The 21,887-nt window shown below is 42.4% G+C and overlaps 1 protein-coding gene across 5 annotated transcripts; it reads right to left on the bottom strand.

Moving 5' to 3' along the window:
* Window positions 1-662: 662 nt before the first annotated feature.
* Window positions 663-21,115, bottom strand: SETDB2 (SET domain bifurcated histone lysine methyltransferase 2). 5 transcript variants are annotated; one of them, XM_086620688.1, is made up of 15 exons: window positions 21,052-21,115; window positions 20,200-20,259; window positions 17,273-17,395; window positions 15,755-15,820; window positions 15,024-15,126; window positions 13,790-14,356; window positions 12,143-12,262; window positions 10,777-10,946; window positions 10,122-10,344; window positions 8,013-8,088; window positions 6,921-7,029; window positions 5,796-6,127; window positions 2,882-2,970; window positions 2,023-2,163; window positions 663-904 (listed from the first exon to the last, which is right to left on the bottom strand). In XM_086620688.1, exons 1-15 carry the CDS (start codon window positions 21,065-21,067, stop codon window positions 787-789), a joined length of 2,313 nt encoding a protein of 770 aa, XP_086476814.1. In that variant the 5' UTR covers window positions 21,068-21,115; the 3' UTR covers window positions 663-786. The 5 variants fall into 5 exon arrangements, with proteins under 5 accessions (XP_086476814.1, XP_086476802.1, XP_086476801.1 ...); XM_086620676.1 differs by having other exon boundaries at window positions 10,777-10,919; window positions 21,052-21,093; XM_086620675.1 differs by having other exon boundaries at window positions 13,790-14,353; window positions 21,052-21,093.
* Between the last annotated feature and the right edge of the window lie 772 nt (window positions 21,116-21,887).

The following is a 21,887-nucleotide window of genomic DNA, read 5'->3' as shown; positions in this document are numbered from 1 at the left end:
ACCACCTTCTCTGCACAAGGCTCCAACACATTCAAAAGCTGCGCACCCATCCTTGCTCCATTTTCAGAGCCACCTCCTGCATCTGCACTAGTGTCACCTAATGTTCCTCTCTTACCAACAAACCACATGGCAAGGACTTCTGTGGCCCACCTGTCCCCTACATGATATGGCACTGAAATAAGGCACACTGGATTTCTCCAGGATTTCTCTGTGTGTCACAAACATGGAGAGGGATGCAATCCAACAAAACCCAGTCACTTTTCTCTTGCAGCAACAGGACTTGCCCAGCTCACTTTGTAGCACAAACACAGCTCTGCAAAACTGTTCTGATTAATCTCATCTCTGTTCTAGACTATCTGTCCCACTAGATCCATCAGGCTTCGGTGTATTTTAATAATTTTTAGCCCCCAAACAGGCAGACTTGCATTCATAATGAGTTTCAGAAAACCAAATTTTGCTAACTTGGCATTGTGGAAGGGCACAGAAAACATCAACTAACTGTTGCTCTGCATCAGTCATGTCTCAGCTGCAGATGGCACAGAAGCGTGAGTTCTTCCTTTGCACTGTGAGCTTTGCTTGCAAATGAAAGGGGTGGGAGGGGAAGACTAGAAACATAGGAACTATCTAGGAAAAATTAAATGTAAAATTACAAAACAACCAGGTGAAAGGCATTTTAGTTGAATGTAATTAGCACCACAGATTTAAGTGCACTGTTCACTGTGTAGTAGTCCCTTCCAGCATATAAATCTCCAGGTACATGATGTGTTGACAGTAGGAAAGCCTTGCCTATAAGGTTTTTTTCCTGCACTTCTGAACTCCACACTGACAGGAAATCTCTGTCTCTGGCATGCTTCCAGCTTCATAACCATAATCCCACGTGAGTTCAGTTCCAGCTTTCACATGCCTAAGAAATAGAACACTCAGTCAATTTGTTTGAATTAAGCGAAACAGTACTGGGCTTACAATCTGTCACTAACAACTCACATACAACCCCAAAATCATAGGGGGCAGGGAGCATCACACAGGCAGCTTGTTGGGAGATAACCAAGAGATTTAAGGAGTCTCTGGCACACACATGCTGCTTTGCCTACCAGAGCTATGGAGAGTGTAAATACCCATACCTAGGAGAAAATAATTTATCAAGCAGGGTGATAGGGTCAGAGTCTAAACAATTTGCTCTAACTTCAAGGCTAATTCTGGGAAACAAAAACCAAACAAAAAAAGGAAAAAAAACGTAAGTGAATACAACTAAATGAGAACAGAGACAGATTTGTTACTTTTACTATGTACAATGCATCACTGAGGTTTGAAGAGATCTCTAGATACACTGGTGATGAAGACTATCATCTTTGGTCTGACAAACTAAGTTTTGATGCAATTGCACTGCGTGCACAAAGCCCAAGACTCAGAATTAAATATATGCTCCTCCTGAACCAGTCGTTCATGTACAGTACATGAAAGAAGAAATTTCTGAGGTAGGAAGTCCATTGCCCAAAATGAATGCCAAATTAAATACCTGAGACTAAGATGCTGAGGGACAACTGAGGGAAAATACAATAAAGCATGAGTATTACAAAGAAGAGAGTAATTCTCTGATATTTCTCACTAGATACCATATAAGGGACATCCAGTGAATTACCAGACAGCAGGCTGAGAATAAACAAAACGAGGACTTTTCAAACATCACATAATTGCAACCTGGAACTTGCTGCCTTAGGATGTTCTGGAGGCCAGAAATGTAAAACAAACAAAAAAGTGACTGGGCAAGTCCATGGAAGACACACAATTCAGCTCAATGATCCAGATGCAGTCCTTAATTTAGAAAAGTTGTAAATGGGTGATTGCCAGAAAGCAAGCGGGCCAGCCAGGGGAACATTCCTTCAACAATCTTCTTCTCTAAGTGTCTTCTGCTGACCACTGTTACCTCTCTCCACTGGCCACAGTCCCCACTACACGTACTTCTTTACCGACTACGTGAGCAAGAAAGACTCTAGCTGAAACAAAATCTTTTTTTCGACATACTTCAAAAGATTGTCTTCACAGTTCTTGGAAGCCCTCCTCACGGTGCAATCCACAGCATCTGTGTCAGTATGGACCAGGGTGGCAAGGCTCCACAGAGGATCAGTATTCCCCAGGATCAGTTTGTCTGGAACAAATCCTCTCCTCTCTATTTTAAGTTCCCACTTAGTACTGCTGCTGTCACGTGCACCAGCTAGCTTCATTTGTACAATTAACCTCTTCCCTCCTGGGTTTAGCTGGCGCCTTCTTGTTTCTCACTGGCACCAGCTGTCTGTACCTCCCTCTCTGTTATCCACTAAGGGAAGACCCGTATCTTCTGCTTTCAGAGGAAGTTTTCACCTCTGAATATCCTAGTGCCACCTCCTCAGGACTTGTTGGGCTACATGAAGTCCTGCTCCTCTTGGTAGCTGCAAGGAAAAGGCCTGGAGCCAGCTTGTTTGGCCCACAAAGTGTCTCAGCCTTGAGACCCTGTGGGATCCAATTCTGCCCTATGGGACCCAGATCTGCTGGCCATTCCTTGAGACAAAACAATGGGAATAGTGAATCTTGGCTTTCAAAATGACCATGCTGAGTTAAATCTATTTTTCCACTGAAGAAGATTATCATTGAAATAGATGCATCAAAATTAAGCTTCCCCACTTTACATTTCAGTGCAAAACTGAAGAAAAACTCATTAGTGATAACCAATAGTTGTATTCCTTCAGTCTTTAGTGCACAATAAGAAGTCACCAATAAGAAGGTAGGTTTTTTGTTTCATGATCTAAGCATCTGCCCCTCCTTAGCATAATTATTTCCTAATAACTAAGCACTGGTTTTTCTCTTAGTGCCTTGAATAAACAGCATTAAACTTCCAAAAATTTACCTGTTTGTGAAGAATGCCACCCATGGAAAACTTCTGTTATGTGTCTCAACAAACACGCTCTGTGCAAAGAGGTTTGGGCAGCAGCTGTGCTGTAAAACAGAATATCTGAATTAGAAATGGCGAAACACCTCGTTGTTGGCTGAAGAACTCATTTTGTGTCAGGTGTCTGTCACTAGTGAAGGTAGTTTCCTCCTTCCCTTCTCTTCTCCAGCCCCCACAGAATTTCTATTACTCAGTGCCACTGCCACTTATTTTTGCGGTAACTATGTCTCTTTGAAGTATTTTTTCCATCATATTATGAAAGTACTTTTACCGAGGAAAAACAAGGTCTTTTATTAAGCTGTCCTCCATAAATTTGTGGTGAGAATTTATCTTTGATTTGAGATGCACCACACATAATCGGTATGTGACAGACGTATCTCACTGTCAGCCAGGGGACCAATGCTAGAGAGCAAGCAATAGATTAAATGATTATGTACGTTGAGATAAGAGATAAGAGATGTGAAAGGTCATTCAGGTGCACATAGAAACAAGCGTATGGCCATGGATGCAGAAGAAAGGTTTCAGCAAGATGCACTACTAATCTTAACACCATATTACCTTTGCAATGAAGAACAGCTTAAACATAAGCAAGGATTTTGCTGTAAGACACACATTCAGGCCAATGAAGAGAAATAAGTTACTTGCAGAGTACATGCAGACATGTCTATGAAACATTTGTCTTAGTTGGAAATACTTGGTAATTCACTACTATTTCTCAGCAAGTCAAAATCAAGACACTTATTTAGCAGATACGTACACAGTATGACCGATCATTTTCTGAACTTAAGACTGAACAGCAGAGAAATTTCCTACAATATCACAAATTACCCTAAATCCGCACAAGCTAGAATATACAATGATTGGGGAATGAAAAACGAGGCTGCATGTAGGTTGGGGCAATCCGAAGGACAAGTACAGGCTGGGTGGAGAATGGATTGAGAGCAGCCCTGAGGAAAAGGACTTGGGAGTGCTGGTGGATGAGAAGCTCGACATGAGCCGGCAATGTGCGCTGGCAGCCCAGAAAGCCAACCGTATCCTGGGCTGTATCAAAAGGAGAGTGGCCAGCAGGTCGAGGGAAGTGATTCTGCCCCTCTACTCAGCTCTCGTGAGACCCCACCTGGAATACTGTGTTCAGCTCCGGAGTCCCCAACATAAGAAGGACATGGAGCTGCTGCAGTGAGTCCAGAGGAGGGCCACAAAGATGACTCGAGGGCTGGAGCACCTCTCCTCCAAAGACAGTCTGAGAGAGTTGGGGCTGTACAGCCTGGAGAAGAGAAGGCTCCGGGATGATCTTAGAGCAGCCTTCCAGTACCTAAAGGGGGCTGACAGGAAAGCTGGAGAGGGTCTTTTGACAAGAATGTGTAGTGATAGGACAAGGGACAATGGCTTTAAACTAAAAGAGGGTAGATTTAGACTAGATATAAGGAAGAAATTCTTCACTCTGAGGGTGATGAGGCACTGGCACAGGTTGACTAGAGAAGATATTGTGGATGCCCCATCCCTGGAGGTGTTCAAGGCCAGGTCGAATGAGGCTTTGAGCAACCTGGTGTAGTGGAGGGTTTCCCTGCCCATGGCAGGGGAGTTGGAACTAGATGATCTTTGAGGTCCCTTCCAATCCTAACCATTCTATGGGAAAAGGCTTGGGGTTCAACAAAATGTGCCATTTGCTCTCTGGACCCCCAAAAAAGGCTGTTAAAAAATTCGGGAGAAAAGTATCACTTGCTGAGGCACTGGAACAGGTTGCCCAGAGAAGCTGTGCATGCTCTATCGCTGGAATTGTTCAAGGCCAGGTTGGATGGGGCTTTGAGCAAGCTGATCTAGTGGAAAGTGTCCCTGCCCGTGGCAAGGGGCTTGGAACTAGATGAGCTTTAAGGTCCTGTCCTGATTTCACTGGGACAGAATCATAGAATCAATTTTCTGTTCAGAAAAGCAACACCTCTAACGTAAGCTGCAATCTTAAGAAGACAGCAGCACCCAAATCCCTGAGAACAAAGTTGATAAGACACTTTGCTTTAGTTTGTAGCCAGCCGTGGTATGCGGGTATGCATAGCGATCACGGACTTTTCAACTTGTTTTTAGCTAATGACCCAGATGTCCAAGAACCTGGGGGGAGCGTGGCCGGGGCAACTGACATCTGAATTGGCAAATGGGTATTCCATACCATGTAACCTCCTGCTCACTACAAAAAGTTTGGAAAGTTTGTTGGGGATGGTCTCTCATTCTCAATGGTTGCCGTCCCTGGAGGGTCTTGCCCGTCATTCTGCTCCTGAAGCCTACTCTCTCTCTTCCGCAACTGTGGTTTCGGGATTTTCCTGCTTCAGGATTGCTAGACAGGAACAGGCTGGATGTTTGTCAAGGGGTGCTGAGAAATTGCACCATACCTCACTTGTCTGTAGATATTACTGTTATGATCCTTATTATTTTTCATTTTATTTCAATTATTAAATAGTTCTTATCTCAACCCATGGGTCCTCCTTCCTTTTCCCCATTCCCCTTGCAGAGTTGGGAGGGGTCAATGGGTAACACAACAGCTGGCTATTGTTTAGCCCGTGACATGGGCTAAATGTAGACAGGTTCCTTCCAACTCAAACCATTCTATGATTATACTGGGGAATATTTCACTCAGGAACCTAGTGGTGTCAAAAACTACAGCTAATATGCAGAACACATTATCTTATGGAGGCACTAACAGCCAGTGTGACCCAACCTGCTGTTCTGTCACTTCAGAGTGCAGGAAGCACCACATAGCCTGCCCTGTTGTGCACCTACTATATATACGGTTTATGCACAAAAGTTTTCTCGTTCATGCAAATACATTATTTATTTATTTAAGCTAAGAGAACTAAGAAAGCACATGCAACTTTTTACTTACGTTAAGAAAACGACCCACATTTCCTTCTTTTGTGGCATCCAGTACATAAACATTTTCTTCAATAGCGTTCTTCAGAAGTGTCCTGTCACCATCACTCTCCTCACAAAATGCATCTTGTTTTGACTGCCTGTGATTTTCCTCTTTGCAGTCAGCTTTTAGTGGTACATTTTTGGATGGCCTCACAACACATGTGTCATCCAGCACACCTGACTTGCCACAGTCAACACCCTGCAGAGACATATTTTTTCTTTTGCATTCTGCACTGTCCGCATCAGCAGGCTCAGTCTGTCCAGTTTCCATTGGATGTTCTTCCTTCTGCTGCTGAGTGGATTCTGTCAATGGACATTAAGTTATTTTTCAACACCAGTTTAAAGCCAAAGCCTTTGCCTTGTTCAGCCCTGAACTCTTATCCACCCACCCTTCTTTGTTCTCCAAAACGTATGCAGCTCCCTTGCTTTTTACAAGCCCGTAACACAACTGCCCGCTTCCGTGCCTCTCATCCATCCTCCTGCAAATGACTGTTTCCTGCTGTGGTGCCTAAAGCATTTGCTCAAGTCTCCTGTGAGTGACCTAGTCTCTTGTTCTTCTCAAATTCCACTCCAAACTGATTTCGTCCACATAACGTTTCATCATTCTCCACATTAATTTGTGAGAGGATCACAAACTGTAATTAAGAAGAAGTAAGATGCACATGCAAATAGCATCAGTTTCACACTGCCTCTCCAGCTTGAGTCCCTCCCACCCCTGCATAATATCCTGTCCAATTTTTGTTGACTGGAACATGTATTGGGTGTGACACAGTAAGATTTGCAAGACCGACCCTTCCCACAATTGCACTGTATTAGAAGAGCTGCTGCCAGGACTACTCAACATGTCCCAAGATCAAGTTCACAGGCAAAACATTGCCCTGTACCAGTTAACAGACTGTATTATGCAAGGCAACAATAGTTTCTGTACCACTGAGCTCTCTTAAAATGGCCTAAGCATTACCTAGACAACATCATTCTGCTCTGAGAACTGGCCTGCCCACATCCAAAGATTTTTTTACTTTCTAGGTCTTAAGTCTATCACGTGATGGGGCACAATTGTACTAAGAGTGCAGTATTTATAGCTCTGCAAACCTACTTTCTTTTCCTTTCTTTGTTCCACTGGTTAGTTTTGTTCTGCTTGACTGATGAATCTGAGAACTATTATCTTCATTTGAGCTGGCACTGTGCACCAGTGTATCAATTTCCTTTAAACAGAATAAAAGATAATGAAAAGGCTGTGATGTATTGTTGCTGTATGCCACTCGGGGTCAATACAGGGTAGCAAGTGGATTTTAGGACTCTAGGGTTGAAGTTTCAAACCTATAGTAATGCGTGGCTATGGCTGAGTTTCAAAAGTCCATACATTTACTGCAATGCAACACATATCTTAATTTGAAATTATCCTTCAGAATAACCTGGAAGGAGTTCCCCACTCAATAAAACATTTCAATAAGCGCTTAAGACCCAACAACTTCACCAGAATTTAAACATGTTTGTGTAAGTTGCTGAATCAAAGCCCAAACATGCTTTTTTACACAGTTTCAATTAAAAAAAACCCCAAAAAACAGAAGTGGCAAGGTTTCTCCTCTCCCACCACAAAAAGGTGATTAGTTATGGGAGCTGCAGAACAGACAGCACTGCCAAATGTCAGCATGAAAATCCCACATGCATTTCTTAAGTGCAGTGAAACCTACAGAGTAAGTTTACCCCAGTTTCCCTCCTCTGCGCATATTTGCGGGTCACACTTCACACCCAGGTCAGATCAAGTTCTCCCCACCATGTCACTGCATGAGAAAACTGCATCCAACTCCCGAGGTTTTCTTTTCTCCCTGCTATGTTGTTCTTTGGGGAGACATCACAAAAATACTGTCACTCTGACCCACTAACCCTGCAGTTAGCTACAACAGCAGGTGGAGTGGGAGAACAATTTCTTAAGACTCTCAAGGCTGGTGTGTAAATGAAGGATGGAGAAGGCTGTGAGAGTCTCAGGGAACATGTTGTAGGACTGATAATGGAGAAGGGATGGGGTATAGCTTCCAGCACATCAGCTTAGCTCACAGAGTGACACAATCTCATGAAGCAAGATCATTAGAACTATTTAAACGTGTAAGATTAAAAGACCAAAATTAACATATATATATTCAGCACAGTGAAAAATGAATCTATTAAAGCCACTTATTATTATTACCATTTTTAGCTGTTGATCATGAAAAACAGTTCCAGGCCTACTCGCAGCTGCAATACTTAAATTCTTTGGATGAACTCTGTACAGAAATATCAAAAGGAAATTATAAAAGACAAAAAAAAACCCCATAAGTAACTGTCACAATACACATTTGTCTAAAAGTCTCCAGCTCATAAAGAACAGATACACAGAGCCTGCAGTGTGGCCTCGCGCCAAGTTCTGTGACTATTTTGCCTTTAAGAATTGAGGATCTACTTTAGGTTCTCAATAGTATTTACAAAGAAAACCCAACCACCTAGTTGTTCATACTTTTTTGAGAGACCAGCAGCTGCTTTTACATTCTTTCCCAGTTCTCCTGCTGAGAACCAAATTCTCTGTTGTTTAACTATTATTATATCAGACCATACCAAAACAGAGGACCTACAGACAGAGTTTTGTATTTTTCATGCTACCACTTTCAACAGTTTTGACAGTGCAGCTTTCAAACAGGAAAGCAAAGATGTGGCAGGGACAAAGGATAGAGAGGGAGACAGAGGGGGAAACAGGCATACATGGCAGATATAGAAAATACTCTCCAAAAAAACGACCTCACTCCTTCACATCAGGAGAAGGCTGAGGAAGGATGGGAAGCAGCATCTGGCATATATATTTAAAACATCAAAAATCACATTCATTTCGATAACGTTCAGAGTGCAGTAGAAAACACCAGTTTCAAACCTAATCTTAATATCTGTACAATGTCTAGCAATAGTAACAGTTATTATTCCAGAAAACTCACAACCTAAAACATTTATATATGTTTTCTTGCCACAAGAAACATTGTGGTATTTCTTTGGGCTACTGATAGTGACAACAAACACTGCTCCTTAAGGCTTTCTTTAGATTTAAACCCCTTTGTAAATTCAGAAGGTGCAGGAGCCACAAGAAGTTGTGACTTGATTATCTGATTACATTGTTTGTCTCTTTAAAGGCAATCTGTTTGGGTGAATGACATGTCAGGCTTAGCACACTCAACGTCCTCTCAAAGGTTGTGCATACCAGCTGGACCATCATTTCTTAAGAGGCAGAGTAACAAAGTCTTCTTTTTTTTATTATTATTTTTTCTTTCTTTTCCACTCAGCCCACATGTGAAACATTTTTATTCTCAAGAAGGAAATTTATGAGATCTGTAAATGTAACTTTAAAACTGTGCTTCCCTGCAATTTTTTAGTAATGGGACTTAGTAGAAGTAAAATCTAGCTGATTGCTGATAATCATGTAATTTACAAAATTACAAATTCATTAGGTTTTCAAGATACTGAAACCCAAGTGAGAATTACTGGCAGGTATTTTAAAAGTTTCTATTTGCAATCTCATGGTGCTTCTCAAAGATCCACAGTAATCTTCTACTACGAAATGAGTAAGAATTTGCAATCGTTCATGAGCAGTACAAAGAAAGTGTCTACAAAGTAGCATGGCAGAGCAAGGAAAAAAGTTTAAGAAAACAACCTCCCGACTTTCTTCTGAAAAGACTACAGCATGCTATTGGCAAAGCCACATGGCTGTTTTGCAGTGATTTTATTTTAGGAATCCTGATAAACTATGAGACCCTGGCTGTAAAATGAAAACAAGACCAGAACTTTTGCATAATTCACTGCAAAAGCGAGGTGGTGTCAGATTCCTAATGGGAAAGGCTAAGACTCCTAGCAGGAAATGTTACGTTACAAAGAACAAGAGGTTTAGAGACTGGTAGCAAAGGACAGGACAGCTAGTGGCTAATTCGTTATCAAATCCTTCAGTGTCATCAAGTATCTTTAAATCATTTATCTCAAGTATCTTTTATTAATTCTTTCAAATTAGCATAATGATTAATGCCCTGAACAGACCAAGTACACCCAGGAGATGAACTGGATTTCTAGAAAATGCCAAGTGGCACACACAATAAGTATAATTAATATAGAGGCAAAATTATGTCTCACTAGAAGAAATAATCAGGAATTAACCAAAAACTTGAGTAAGAAAAAAAACACCCTCAGCTGAGAACATTCAGTTCTACTCAAAGTTTTACAAAGAATTTTCTAGAATAGCAGAATATTAATTTTGTTACACTTAAGTTTGCTTTGGTAAACTTACAGGGTTGATTTATTTTCATTATCCACAGTCTGAGACAAAGATTCTTGCTTCTCAAGAATGTCATTTTTGCCAGTCTGCACTAGTTCAATCACAGAGTCTGAACAATCAGTGTCAAGTTTTCTTTTTTTGGAAAAAAAGCCATGACCTCTGTTGTTCACAGCACTCTTCTCTTTCAGCTCTTGACGAGCATCTCCCAATACTTCACCTCTGCTCATTAACCTGCCTGGAAGAAAAAGAAAATATATATATTTTTTTAAATTGTTTGTTTGCCAAGATGGGTCACGCTCACTACTGAAGCTCAAACTTACTTTAAAATAATACAGGAACACTTTTTGGGAAAGCAAAATATGAATGCATTTATACTGAAGGAAAACTAGCTTTGGCACAGGATGCACAGACCTGTGAGGGAAAACATCAACAGTATGAGATAGGCTTTGCTCCAGAATATTTTGATTATTTGTCTGGCACCATTACATTGCAGAATTCTTCAAGGTTCTTCTGTCCGTTTGATCATCTTGCAAGTTAAGATTACATTGACTCACTTCTCTTCCAACCCTGTATCTCCCTGTTTGGTTCTCAAAAAAAAATTCCGGGGCACAGGCCACAGGAGAGGGAGAATTATGCTACACATCTTCCACAGGTCACCTTCTGTTACCTGAGTAAGTACAAACAAATGTCCCCTTGTCGATATCATCTAGGCAGCGGACACCCCAGCCTTTCTTCTCCGTGTTGAACACTTGCAACCTGACTTGAATGCCATGCTGTACAACTCTGTTCTGACACATCATCTTGTCACACCTGCACAACACACTACACTCATAAATTCTGTCAAGAGGAAGCAAAACAAAACACAATATAAAACAATGCATTACGAATAAAAAAGTTGCTACTATTCATTTCCCTCCTGAGCATTAATAAGACAGTTGACTGAAAAGATCAAGACCGTGTCAAAAACTGACTGTGCAGCAGTGCACTGAAGCTCATGACTTTCTTGATTGCCAGTTCATCAATTTTAAGAGTCTGACAGCCAGATTTTGGTGTAAGTAGACAGGAAAAAATAAATGCTGCCTTTTTATTCTATAGGAGTAGATCACAAAGAAGCCGAAATCCCTGTGAAGCACCTCATTCTATGCTAGAACAGATTTTAGCAAAGACAACCTGTTTGCCTGAACCTCACTGTAGCTGTCATAAGTTTTAGGATTTAACAAAATATTTCTAAAAGAATTCACAATTGTGCTTTTTTTTTTTTTGGCATTTGTTTTTGGGTTCAACTGGCAGTTTTAATTCTGCACACCAACCATAAACTAACATCACACAGCAACAAACGACTGAAAGGGGTCTGTGAGTTCAGCCCTCAGCTGTTGCAGAAAGCTACCTTGCATAATTCCTCTCCTAAACACCTGAGGTTACTGACACCTTCCCCAGGCCACGTATTAATCCATAAGAGCTGAATAAGAGAAAGGGCAAACATCTGCAGCACTGGGATGACTTTGGAAGAGCCAAACATAAGCAAGTCTGGCAACAGCAGCTGCCTGATGTTTCTTTAGGACTCTGGTCCTATAGATCAAGTAAGTGGACAAGATATAGGGCAAAACCGAAGGGTGGCTACTGCTTCCCACTCCTTTGGCTGACATATGCTGTAATGGTCTTGGGATAGGTCTCCTTCCCTTGTGGCAGGTTTCCTTCTCCCCTTGGCATGCCTGAATGAACCAGCACACTGGGCAGATATTAGCTTGTCCAGGAGCTCAGCACATACTACATTACTCTTCACACTCTTCTTGGATCTTGAACTAAGCTGTGAACATTGTAGTAATTGCAGTACAAAAGTGATTTTTTCCTCCTATCACTCAAATCACATTAATTATTTTTTATCGTCCTGATCTGTCAGTAAAACTGTGACGAAAATGGAAGGTTTCAGTAATCCAGAAAATGCAGTTATTTTAGTCCTGGAGCACTTACACTACAGGAGTAAAGTAAGAGCATACAAATAAAATAACAGTTAATAGGTCAGTCTTTCTTACCCACTAGGAACAGGTCCCTCCAGTCTTTTGTAACTGTATCCACGGGAAGTTTTACTACTTGGAGACAGAAAAGTTTTACTACAGCCTCTTGCAGTTAGCTGTAAGCATGCACATTTTGACCTAAAAAAACAACAGCAAAATATCTCAGAGTGTATTTGGGGCAGTGTAAATCAAACATAAATCTAGGTAATTTAAAACATACTTGACTGCACACACTTTCATATATACCTGTATTTCCCGCCCCTTGCTTTTACTCCACAAGGCCATTTCAGGCACCCTATCCTTCTTTGTCTCTTGCCTGGTTATGCATGCTTTACAATAACCACGTTCTCTCCATCCCAACCCCATCCTTCTGCCAAGCTCTGTAAACAGCTGAAAACAACAGCTATTTATAATAAACAGGACACTGTCAAATGGACTGAATGAATGAATGAATGAAGTGGCCTGTTAGCCACTTCTTCATTACCTTCCTCCTACTTTAGCCCCCAGGAAGTGAAGAATTTCACACTGCAGATTGGAGAACTCAAGCAATAATGCTGGTCTTCACCATCTTATGTCAGGACAACTCCAAAGACCCACAGCGTTTGTGCAAACAGCAACGGAGCAAATCCTGAACCCCAAAACCACACATCAAAAGCATCTCAGCTCTTGGGGGGGAGTTCAGTGCGAAGAAGCAGCATGCTATGTGCTTGCTGCTCCCCACTGCGCACCTTAAACTAAATAACTTTAATTACTGAAGCTTCATTATACCAGGTTGTGATTTCAACCTTTTGTTGGGTCACGTGCAATCATACCGCACACCAGCACATACAACTGCCCTAGCTGTCAGTAATACAAAATGGATTTAAAACCAAGTAACAACTACAGGAAGAGATCAGGTCAAAGACAAACACCCTTCAAGAAAGCAGACAAAATTAGCACCAAACTCGCAGATGTTAACTGTGGGAGGTTCCTACAGAGTAACAGGTAAGCCCAGAGTTACTGGGCTTCACAAAAAGACAGCAACAAGAAACACCATTTGAACTGCTCAGAACATAAATGTGTTCCGTGACCACAGAATGTCATAGCTCCTGTCTAGACAAGGGGAAGGATGGGATGTAGAGGTTGTGAAAAGGGGTGTTGCTTCCTCTGCCCTCAGTAACCTTCCAAGTCTCAAATGATCTGATCTGTCCAAGCTTTCCCACCCAATCTCCAGGATACCATCCCACAGCAGGAGCTCCAGCAGAAGCTGTCATGCAAGATCCTTCCCTGCCTGCCAGGAAAATAAGCCTTCCTCTGCCAGCACAAGAATATCCCTTCCCCACTCTTTTCTCAAAGCTGAGGGATCTGCTTGCCAGCTCCACTTGGAGGAGAAGCACTGCCAATTTGGGAAGGAAAGGAAGGAACACAATAATCCACCTGTTGATCACTTCCTTCCCTACAACAGAGGCTGGATGGGTAGGAGCACCCAAGTTCTGGAGAAGACAAAGACACAGTGGTGTCAATCAACACAGAGCGCGACACAAGACTACCACCACAGATATTCCAGCAGTGTTGGTCCTCCGTTATTTGACACTGTTTGGTACTGTGCACCTTCACACTTATACCACCACCCTACCACTGAGGCATCAAGCATCACTTGTCTGGGATTAGGTTTATTCTACCTACCTATCAATGCAGCCATCTGTGCAGCCACAAGAATCAACAAACACACTGGAGAAATTGTTGAGATAATATCCACGTGGCCATGATGCACTCCGATATTTGAAATAAGGTAATCTTGCGCGGTCAAGATCATTACGGAAGGAAACAGGCACAGACTCGGCTCCATTGCTAATATCAAAATCAAACACGAGGGGTTCAGGATTTACAGTGTTCCTGCCCAAGAGTACATATGTGTTGAAGGAGAAGTGATCAACGAATAAGAAATTGCACTCCGTTTCAAACAGATAGTTTTGCACATCTTGGAAGTTTCTCAGACTTCGGCCACAAGGAGCTTTATAATTCACATCCAGTGATTTCGAAAGGCAGTCTGCTTTTGCATGGCGCCTTTGGAAGTGAAACAGGATTGGTATCTTCAAAGGATTTTCACCCTTGTAGGAGTCTTCTGCTCTGTTGACAAGACATGCACTAGAGCACTTGTGGTTCTGATACTGCAGGTTCAAAGGTAAATCTCGAATTTTACTAGATGCTTCTTTAAACTTTAAACCTGTTTTTTCCATCTCTTCCTTTCTGCTATTTGGAATAAAAAAGAAAAAAAAAAGAAAGAGGAGCAGCATCTTAGACAACCACTAAAATGCTCAGGTTTTTTAGTGGTTCAATATTATTAGTGAAGAAAAGAAAGAGCTTATTGCTAGAAGTTCAAGGGTTTCACCAAATCACTGTTTGCATTGTGTTACTGTCCTAACATCATAGGAAGACATGTTCAGTGGCATTCAAAAAAAAAAAAAAAAGGCAACACCTTATTCCCAGAAAGAACTTACATACTAAAACACAGAAAGGAATGATCTTCACCCCCATCTTCCAAATCAGTACCTGAGGCTAAACACAGAGAGACTAAGTCATGTGCCTGACAATCTGCACAGCCTGTGAAAGCCTGAGAACTCAAAATTGTTAAATCCTAACCCTGATAATCCTGGTAGTGCTCATGGATGTTTATTCACAACCAAACACCCTGTTTTATTCTGCAATGTTCTCACGTGGTAAATTGGACAAGTCTACTCAAAACCTCAGGTTTTGCACGTAGGTCAAGTTAAAAATATTTTCACTTTGAAAAATGTCAGGATTCAAAACTGGGTTTAAAACTTTGAATTTAGAAATACGAGAGAGATTAAAATCTCTCTAATATGCAATAAAGAATATGTCAAATAAGGAACTGGAATAAACTACTACACACACTGACCTGTGAGAACCTTCTGCAGAGTCTGCAGCATTCTCATCTGTAAGAAGACACTGCAATTTGGGTTTGGTTTCCTGTCTGCCATCTCCATCAAACACATCACTTACTGAAAAATTTGAATGCAAGAAAAAACTTCAGCAATCCACATTTCAATTTATAATCGAACTTACTTTAGTTACTAAAGGGATAATTACCAAAATAGACTAAAAACAACGCATTGCTGTGAACTGCAGCTAAAAAAGAGTATGCAAGTGCCCCACTAAAAAAAGAAGCCGCTTTTCACAACTTATACAAAAGTCAGGAGTTTGCATATAGGTGTGCAAGTGAGTGACTAGCTAACACACACTCTCGCACTTTCTCTCCTGCTCCTCCTCTCCCTCCCCCTCTCTCCTTCCCTTTCCCCAAAGTGGAAAAACTTAGTTGTGCATTGATGAACTTGAGGCAGAAATACCCTTTTTCACAGACCATCAGGTGATTTGCACATTGAAATCTTCAGGGTAGCTTTCAAAGTGCTTTGAGACAACCTACATGTGAAACACACTTATAGAATTCTCTTCATAATTTGAGGTAGAAGGATGCCTGGGAATTACTGCTAGTGGAGCCATGCACAGGCTGACTCTGCTTGGGGTTCATCAACTAATTCAAACTCTCTTTACTTGGTACAAGCCATATACACATACACACAAGACAAATTAAATCCACATGCCAAATAGATACAATCAAGATGCACGTACCATTTGTCAAGGTTAAGAGATCACCTAGATCAGCTTCATTGACCAGTGCCCAAGCCTGCCAGCATTCTATGCAAAAACCGAAACGAAACATATATGAACTGTAATTTAAGCAATGACAGTAGGCACAATGATAATAGGGACTACTGAAAGGGAAAACAAAGCATACGTCCTCCAGAGACACTCGTTTCCTCAGTATGCTCATCTAGACTATAGACTTATACTACTAGAAACCTTATGCACCACAGTCCTTAACAAACACGTTCATGAATTACAATAAAATTACAGCTCATGTTAGTAGCTGTGAATCAGCACTGAACATCCTCTGGCTTTTGGAAAGCTGCTGGAATGTCTCCAAACACACACAAACCAGTAGCCTCCTGTGGCAGTAATATACACAAACACAATTTGGTGTAAGTTTCTCTCTTTATTTTGCCATCAGACTAGTGGTCTTCCAGCTAAGAAGAGCTGGATCTTGGCAGACCAAACTAATGCTACTCCTAAATCAGTGGAAGTGGCCTTCAGATAGTGAGAACACAAAGGAGACACCAGTTCTGTCTCAACCTCTTACCCCATGCAATAAATATTACAAGGTGATAGACAGATGTCAGCAAAATCCATGTTAATATTTTAGTTTTTAATCTTTACAGAACAAAAGTATAGAAAAACTCAAATTTAACTATGTCACAGATTCATTGCATCATCTGGGGATTCAAGTTCAACTTTTGTTGTTGAAAAACAGCACACGTGCTGCTGTGATATTTTGTCATAAAAATCAAGATGTGGGAGCTCAAGTACACAAAAAAAATTGCACTACCAATTTAGAGGAAGCACTACAATGCAGAGGATGTGGCTATACCGGTTTAAAAGCATCTTACACTACTGTAAATTTTCTTGCACAAAAAAAATCAATAAGGTCCGTAGATTACATTTACATGAGTGACTTAATAAAAAAACCCTAATTTTTCTGTATTAGATAAATCAGTAAAAAGAAACCTGCTTACTGCTCCAGGCTTATCAGACTTCTGATTTTGATGTAGATAAAGGAAACTTATTTCCACGAAAATTAGGAACAATCTTAAAAGCATTGCTGTCACATTTTTCTACTAATCTTTCAAGATATAATGGTGTGTCCAACATGAAATAATACTTGTACTATTATAATTCCACCCCAAACCCATTCAGTTCACTGAGATCAGCTTGGAAGGCTAAAACTTCTGATGATAAACAAAACACGAGGCACTGCAGATATTTCATTACTTCTCAAGAATAAACATTTCCATTCCACGTGCTTAAGAGCCACACATTGTTCAAAAAAGCATACAGACAAAACGAGAAAATGGCAAAATGCACGTGAAATTATTAGGTTTTTTTAAAAAAGCATATATATTTTTAAAAGTGCTTAAAATGCCAACTATTAGGTAACTGAAATTGGGATATTTGAACTGTGGCAGATATCGCACAGCCCTACACAAAGCAGCTCCCTTGCAGTCCAGCTTAACCATTACAAGGATTTCAAACCTTGGTTTGTGGCAGTTCCATTCTTGATCTTCTGCTTTAGCAACTGCAGCACATTTTGCACCTGCTCAAATATGACGTCCACTCTTCTACCTCCCAATTGCATCCAAAACGTCTTCAAATCATCTGAAATGCAAATTTCTGTTTACAAATCTGTACGACTCCCCAGCAGTCTAAAAACACGTGTAGCTCCTAGTGCACTTTTAAAGACTCCCACTCGTTTCATTGGGAAGCACTTCTGAAAAAGAAAAAAAAGCCAGTACAGTGTCATCTTTTGCAGGCTTAAACCTTCAGAAGTCTATTCCTAAACCCAGTCATGAAAGTGAAACAGAAGTTGAATGACAAACTGGAGTGGCTTCTGATGGTCCATGACGCTCCCTTCAAGTAACTTCTCCAGCACGTCTACAAAGGGTGCTGGGGATGTCTTTCTCCAAACACTGGCAAATTAGTCCCACTATAAATTAATCACCACTGAAACTCATAGAAGTGACACAGGAGAATATTTTCAACTGAAAGAACTGAACATTAAACAACAGACCTTTGGAAATTTTTTATAGCTGTAACCTCCCGTAGCTACACAAGCTGACTACCCTGTCCCACTAATATTTTGGTATGTTTTCTAGGGAAAGAATGTTCAAAATATTTTCAAATAAAAGCAGTTTGATAAATTTTGTTCCTCAAGTTGCATTAGTTGCAGTAATCAATAGACCCCTTATATTGTGCCTCCTTCTTCCACTAGAAATATTTGTAAAGAACATTTCGTATAAATAAATGTTTTTTGAGGTACTGGTGCAGAATCTCTTCTCTTCCAAACATATGTACCTTTGCAGTACTAAGCCCATTCATGAAAGCTCTTGTTAAAACATTAGCAGTGCATCTTTGGCAAGGACTCTGAAAAGGGAATATGGTTCAGTGTGTGAACAGAGAACAGCAGAGAAGAGAACAGGCTCTCCCTCACGGTTAATGTTTCCTCTTTTTCAATAATCCAGCACAAAAGGATAAGTAAATCTGGTTTCCTGCTTCATTTCTAGAGGTAGAGTCCACTGTCACCATGCTAGGTTCACATTCGGCTTTCAGATGGTAAATCTGGTTTGGCAAATGTGCTACAGCAACACCTGCCCAGCAGTCATGAAATACTGTGTTCTTGTAAAGCTGGGAAAAAGGTATTTCCTTAACTTTTCCTTAGCAGAGAATGACTTCTGTTGCTCAAGATACCAGAAACTAAGTAATGCTACGGCAGCACAGAGTCTATGGTTACTCTCAAAATTGTCATGACAGCAGTGAAGAAAGCAACAATCTTTTGTCACCACATCACCAGCTGCTTATAGCACCAGCAGCTAAGAGCATAATATTAATTTTCATATTCCTATGAAGACAGGCTGGGAGAGTTGGGGTTGTTCAGCTTGGAGAAGAGAAGGCTCTGGGGAGACCTTAGAGCAGCCTCCCAGAACTTAAAGGGGGCCTACTGGAAAGCTGGAGAGGGACTATTTACAAGGGGGTGTACTGATAGGACAAGGGGCAACTGCTTTCAACTGAAAGAGGGTAGATTCAGATTAGATAAAAGGAGGAAATTCTTCACACTGAGGGTGATGAGGCACTGGAACAGGTTGCCCAGACAAGTTGTGGATGCCTCATCCCTGGCAGTGTTCAAGGTCAGGTTGGATGAGGCTTTGAGCAACCTGATCTAGAGAAAGGTGTCCCTGCCCATGGCAAGGGTGTTGGAACTAGATGATCTTTGAGGTCCCTTCCAACTCAAACCATTCTATGATTCTATGACTTAATACCAACAGGCAACATTGAAAGTACTTTATCTTGTAAACAACTGATTTGGCTAACTCTCGACATCATTTCATAAGCTTTTATATTCACAGAACTTTAAAAAAGAAAAACATGGAAAGGTCAAAGTCCTCTTACAAAAAGTGTCCACACTTCTTGGAAACTACACTACTGCTCCAAGATACAACATCTGCCCTGGGCCATTTTCACCCTTTTGCTGTGCATGACAGTATCACGAATTTAAAACACTGAGAAATAAGTATATTTAATATCTGTGTTTAAAAATACACATTCAGAAATTCTAGTAAGAAGTTCCACCTCTGCAGATTAAAACTGCTGTCCTTATTATCTGTTTTCAGATATTTCAATACATTTACTAAGTCTGGATAGCACTGGTGGATAGATTACTTCAGAGAATGTGTGACAGAACACGGTTTTCCATTTCTGGGTCATCAGTTATAATCTTGCGTAGGCCAAAAGGAAACAAAACACATACTACTATGTGTAGTGCTCAAATCACTCACTCACCTTGGAAATGCTTCCTCAATTCTCATGCTGGAGTGCCTCAAAACTCCAGCAGCAAAAACTTGGTTTTGCATGGACAAGCAAAGATTGCATGTGAAGTTCACAGTGTAATTTTAATTTCAAAACAGACAGATGTCCACATCACTAATGTCCTCTCCAGTGTTAACGCTGCTATTGTCAACCCCAGCCAGGAGGACAGGGAATGAAGAGACAAAGGATGCATCTACCTGGTCAGCATTCAAAATGCTCTCACCAGCTGATGACTCAGGGTGTGGAGTGGTATCTGGTGGCGATAGTTCTAAACCTGGATGAGGCCATTAGCTCTAGAGGGATTTTCTTTTCCCTCTATAGGATCCTTGTGGCTATACGTCTGTTTTTTCAGCATCATGCAGGGGAATGATGCTAGAGCAAGAAACAAGCAGCCAAGGCCAGGGCTACTTATGCTAGCTACTGGAAAATATATCTGAGTGTGTGTTTCCTATAAGGAAACTGTAGTGCTGCTGACTAACATCGTACATACACATCACAAAAGGCAAAACTATTGTCTTCCAGTTACCATTTTCACACCAGAAGTGGTGCCAAATATTTATTACCTTCCCCTCTTCCTCTGTAAATCCAAATTATACTACCTGCAGTCCTCTCCTCCTTGGAACTTGTAAGGCTCTCCTCTCGCACGCAGTCGCACAGCACTGCAAGAGGTACAGAACGGACAAGTAAGAAATCAGGTGAGAAATTAAAACAGTTGTAGCTACTTAGTTTTTCAAAATGCATACAAATACTACCGCAGGTATCAGCGGGAGCACTGCGAAAGAAAGCACGGTGGTGAAACAGTCATCCCACTTTCAAACAGTCATCTCACATCTTGTCAAGTCCTAGCTGAAGAACACTCAAATGAAACAAGCTGTGTGAGGAATCCTTTTTCATAGGGGTCATTTCTTATTATCCCTCAAGCATGAAGCTGTGATGAGACGACCCATACTTCCCAGCCTATTCAGCTGAGCCTAAATAATCCCCACTTCCTACCAGCTCACATTTATCTCTTCTTTTTTAAATTAATGATGTCAGTAGAGCAGTATTGCAACTGAACTAGTTTATTTAGGAAAAAATGAAGGTTTTCTTAGGCAAAAAATGTACCGAATCTTTTTCTCAACAGATGCAAGATAAAGCAAGGCATCTCCACTGAAATAACAGTAAGGAAAAGCAAGGCAGCATTCTTCAACCACAGTGAAGACACCAAATTCCTGACTATCACCGCTAATGACACAGTGAGTACACACTAAGCCTTACTTATAAGTTAGCTACTTAGTCTTTCCTATGTTATAACTGAAAAAAAAAAAAACATTTCCATTCGTTCTGGCAGAGAAATTTCTTTTGGTCGGCTGGGGAAAGAGGTCAAGTGAAGATGGCTGATTCCTATAAAACTTTTTCACAAGATCTGCCTAACGACTATTCAAAACATTTATTTTTCGTTTAGGGCTTACATCTTTTCTCCTCCATCTTCGGGGGCGGTTGCAGGGAGGGCTGCTGGGGCGCCGCCAGCACCGGGCCCGGCTCGGGCAGGAAAGCGGCGCGTCGATCCCGCCGATCCTGCCGACACGGCCGCGGCGGGGCGAGGCCGCGGGGCCCGCAGGCAGGGGCCGGGACGCCTGTCAGGCCGGGAGCGGCTGCGCCGGCCCCCGCCAGCGGCTGACATGGGGCGAAGCCGCGGCGGCGGCGGACCTGTCGCGGGGGCGAGAGAGACGCCGCTCGGGGACCACCCCAGGCCGGCTCCGGGCCACCCGCGCACCGCCCGCGGCCTCGCCGCAGTTCCGACTCCTCTCCGCAGATCTGGGGATGAAGGGGGGAAAAAGGTTCAAGTCGAGCGGCGCCGACAGAAGGACGCGCCGAGGCGCGGGGGTGGCGCCGGGCCCCTCGCACTCCTTCAGGCACGCGTTCCCCGCGGCGTGGGGAAGCAACGGGTCACGGCTCGGGGGTGCCGGACTGGTCCGCCCCGCCGGGCGAGCGCTCGGCCCCGCACGGCTCCTCCTGGAGCACCCGGAGTTACTGACGGCACCCCAGGGCGTTGCTGAATGACAGCGCAGCGCCCCGCCGCCCCCGAGCCCGTCTCCGCTTAACGGTACCTGCGGGCGGCGACACCGCCGGGCCGGGCCGGGCCGCGCCGCGCCGCGCTCCGCCCCACACCGGGACGCGCTCCGCCGTCGGGAGCGCGCACTGCACAGCCACCGCCGCCCGCCAGGGGGCGCCACACCGCGTGCGCACTAGCGCCACACCGCCCCGCCCCCGCGGCAGGCTCTGCGCGTGCGCGCTAGCGCCACAC

The sequence above is a fragment of the Tauraco erythrolophus genome, chromosome 1 (assembly GCF_009769465.1).
Source record: "Tauraco erythrolophus isolate bTauEry1 chromosome 1, bTauEry1.pri, whole genome shotgun sequence".
NCBI classification, from domain to species: domain Eukaryota; kingdom Metazoa; phylum Chordata; class Aves; order Musophagiformes; family Musophagidae; genus Tauraco; species Tauraco erythrolophus.
The sequence above is the reverse complement of the archived record's forward strand: the minus strand, read 5'-3'. Positions and strand labels throughout refer to the sequence as shown.

Bases quoted from the DNA above. Each gene is read 5' to 3' on its own strand.
- SETDB2 (XM_086620688.1), bottom strand. The intron at 17,396-20,199 runs GTAGTATAATTT...TTTGCATTTCAG, and splicing joins CAAGGAGGAGAGGACTGCAG to ATGATTTGAAGACGTTTTGG. The intron at 12,263-13,789 runs GTAGGTAGAATA...TTGTTTTTTTAG, and splicing joins ACAGATGGCTGCATTGATAG to GTCAAAATGTGCATGCTTAC.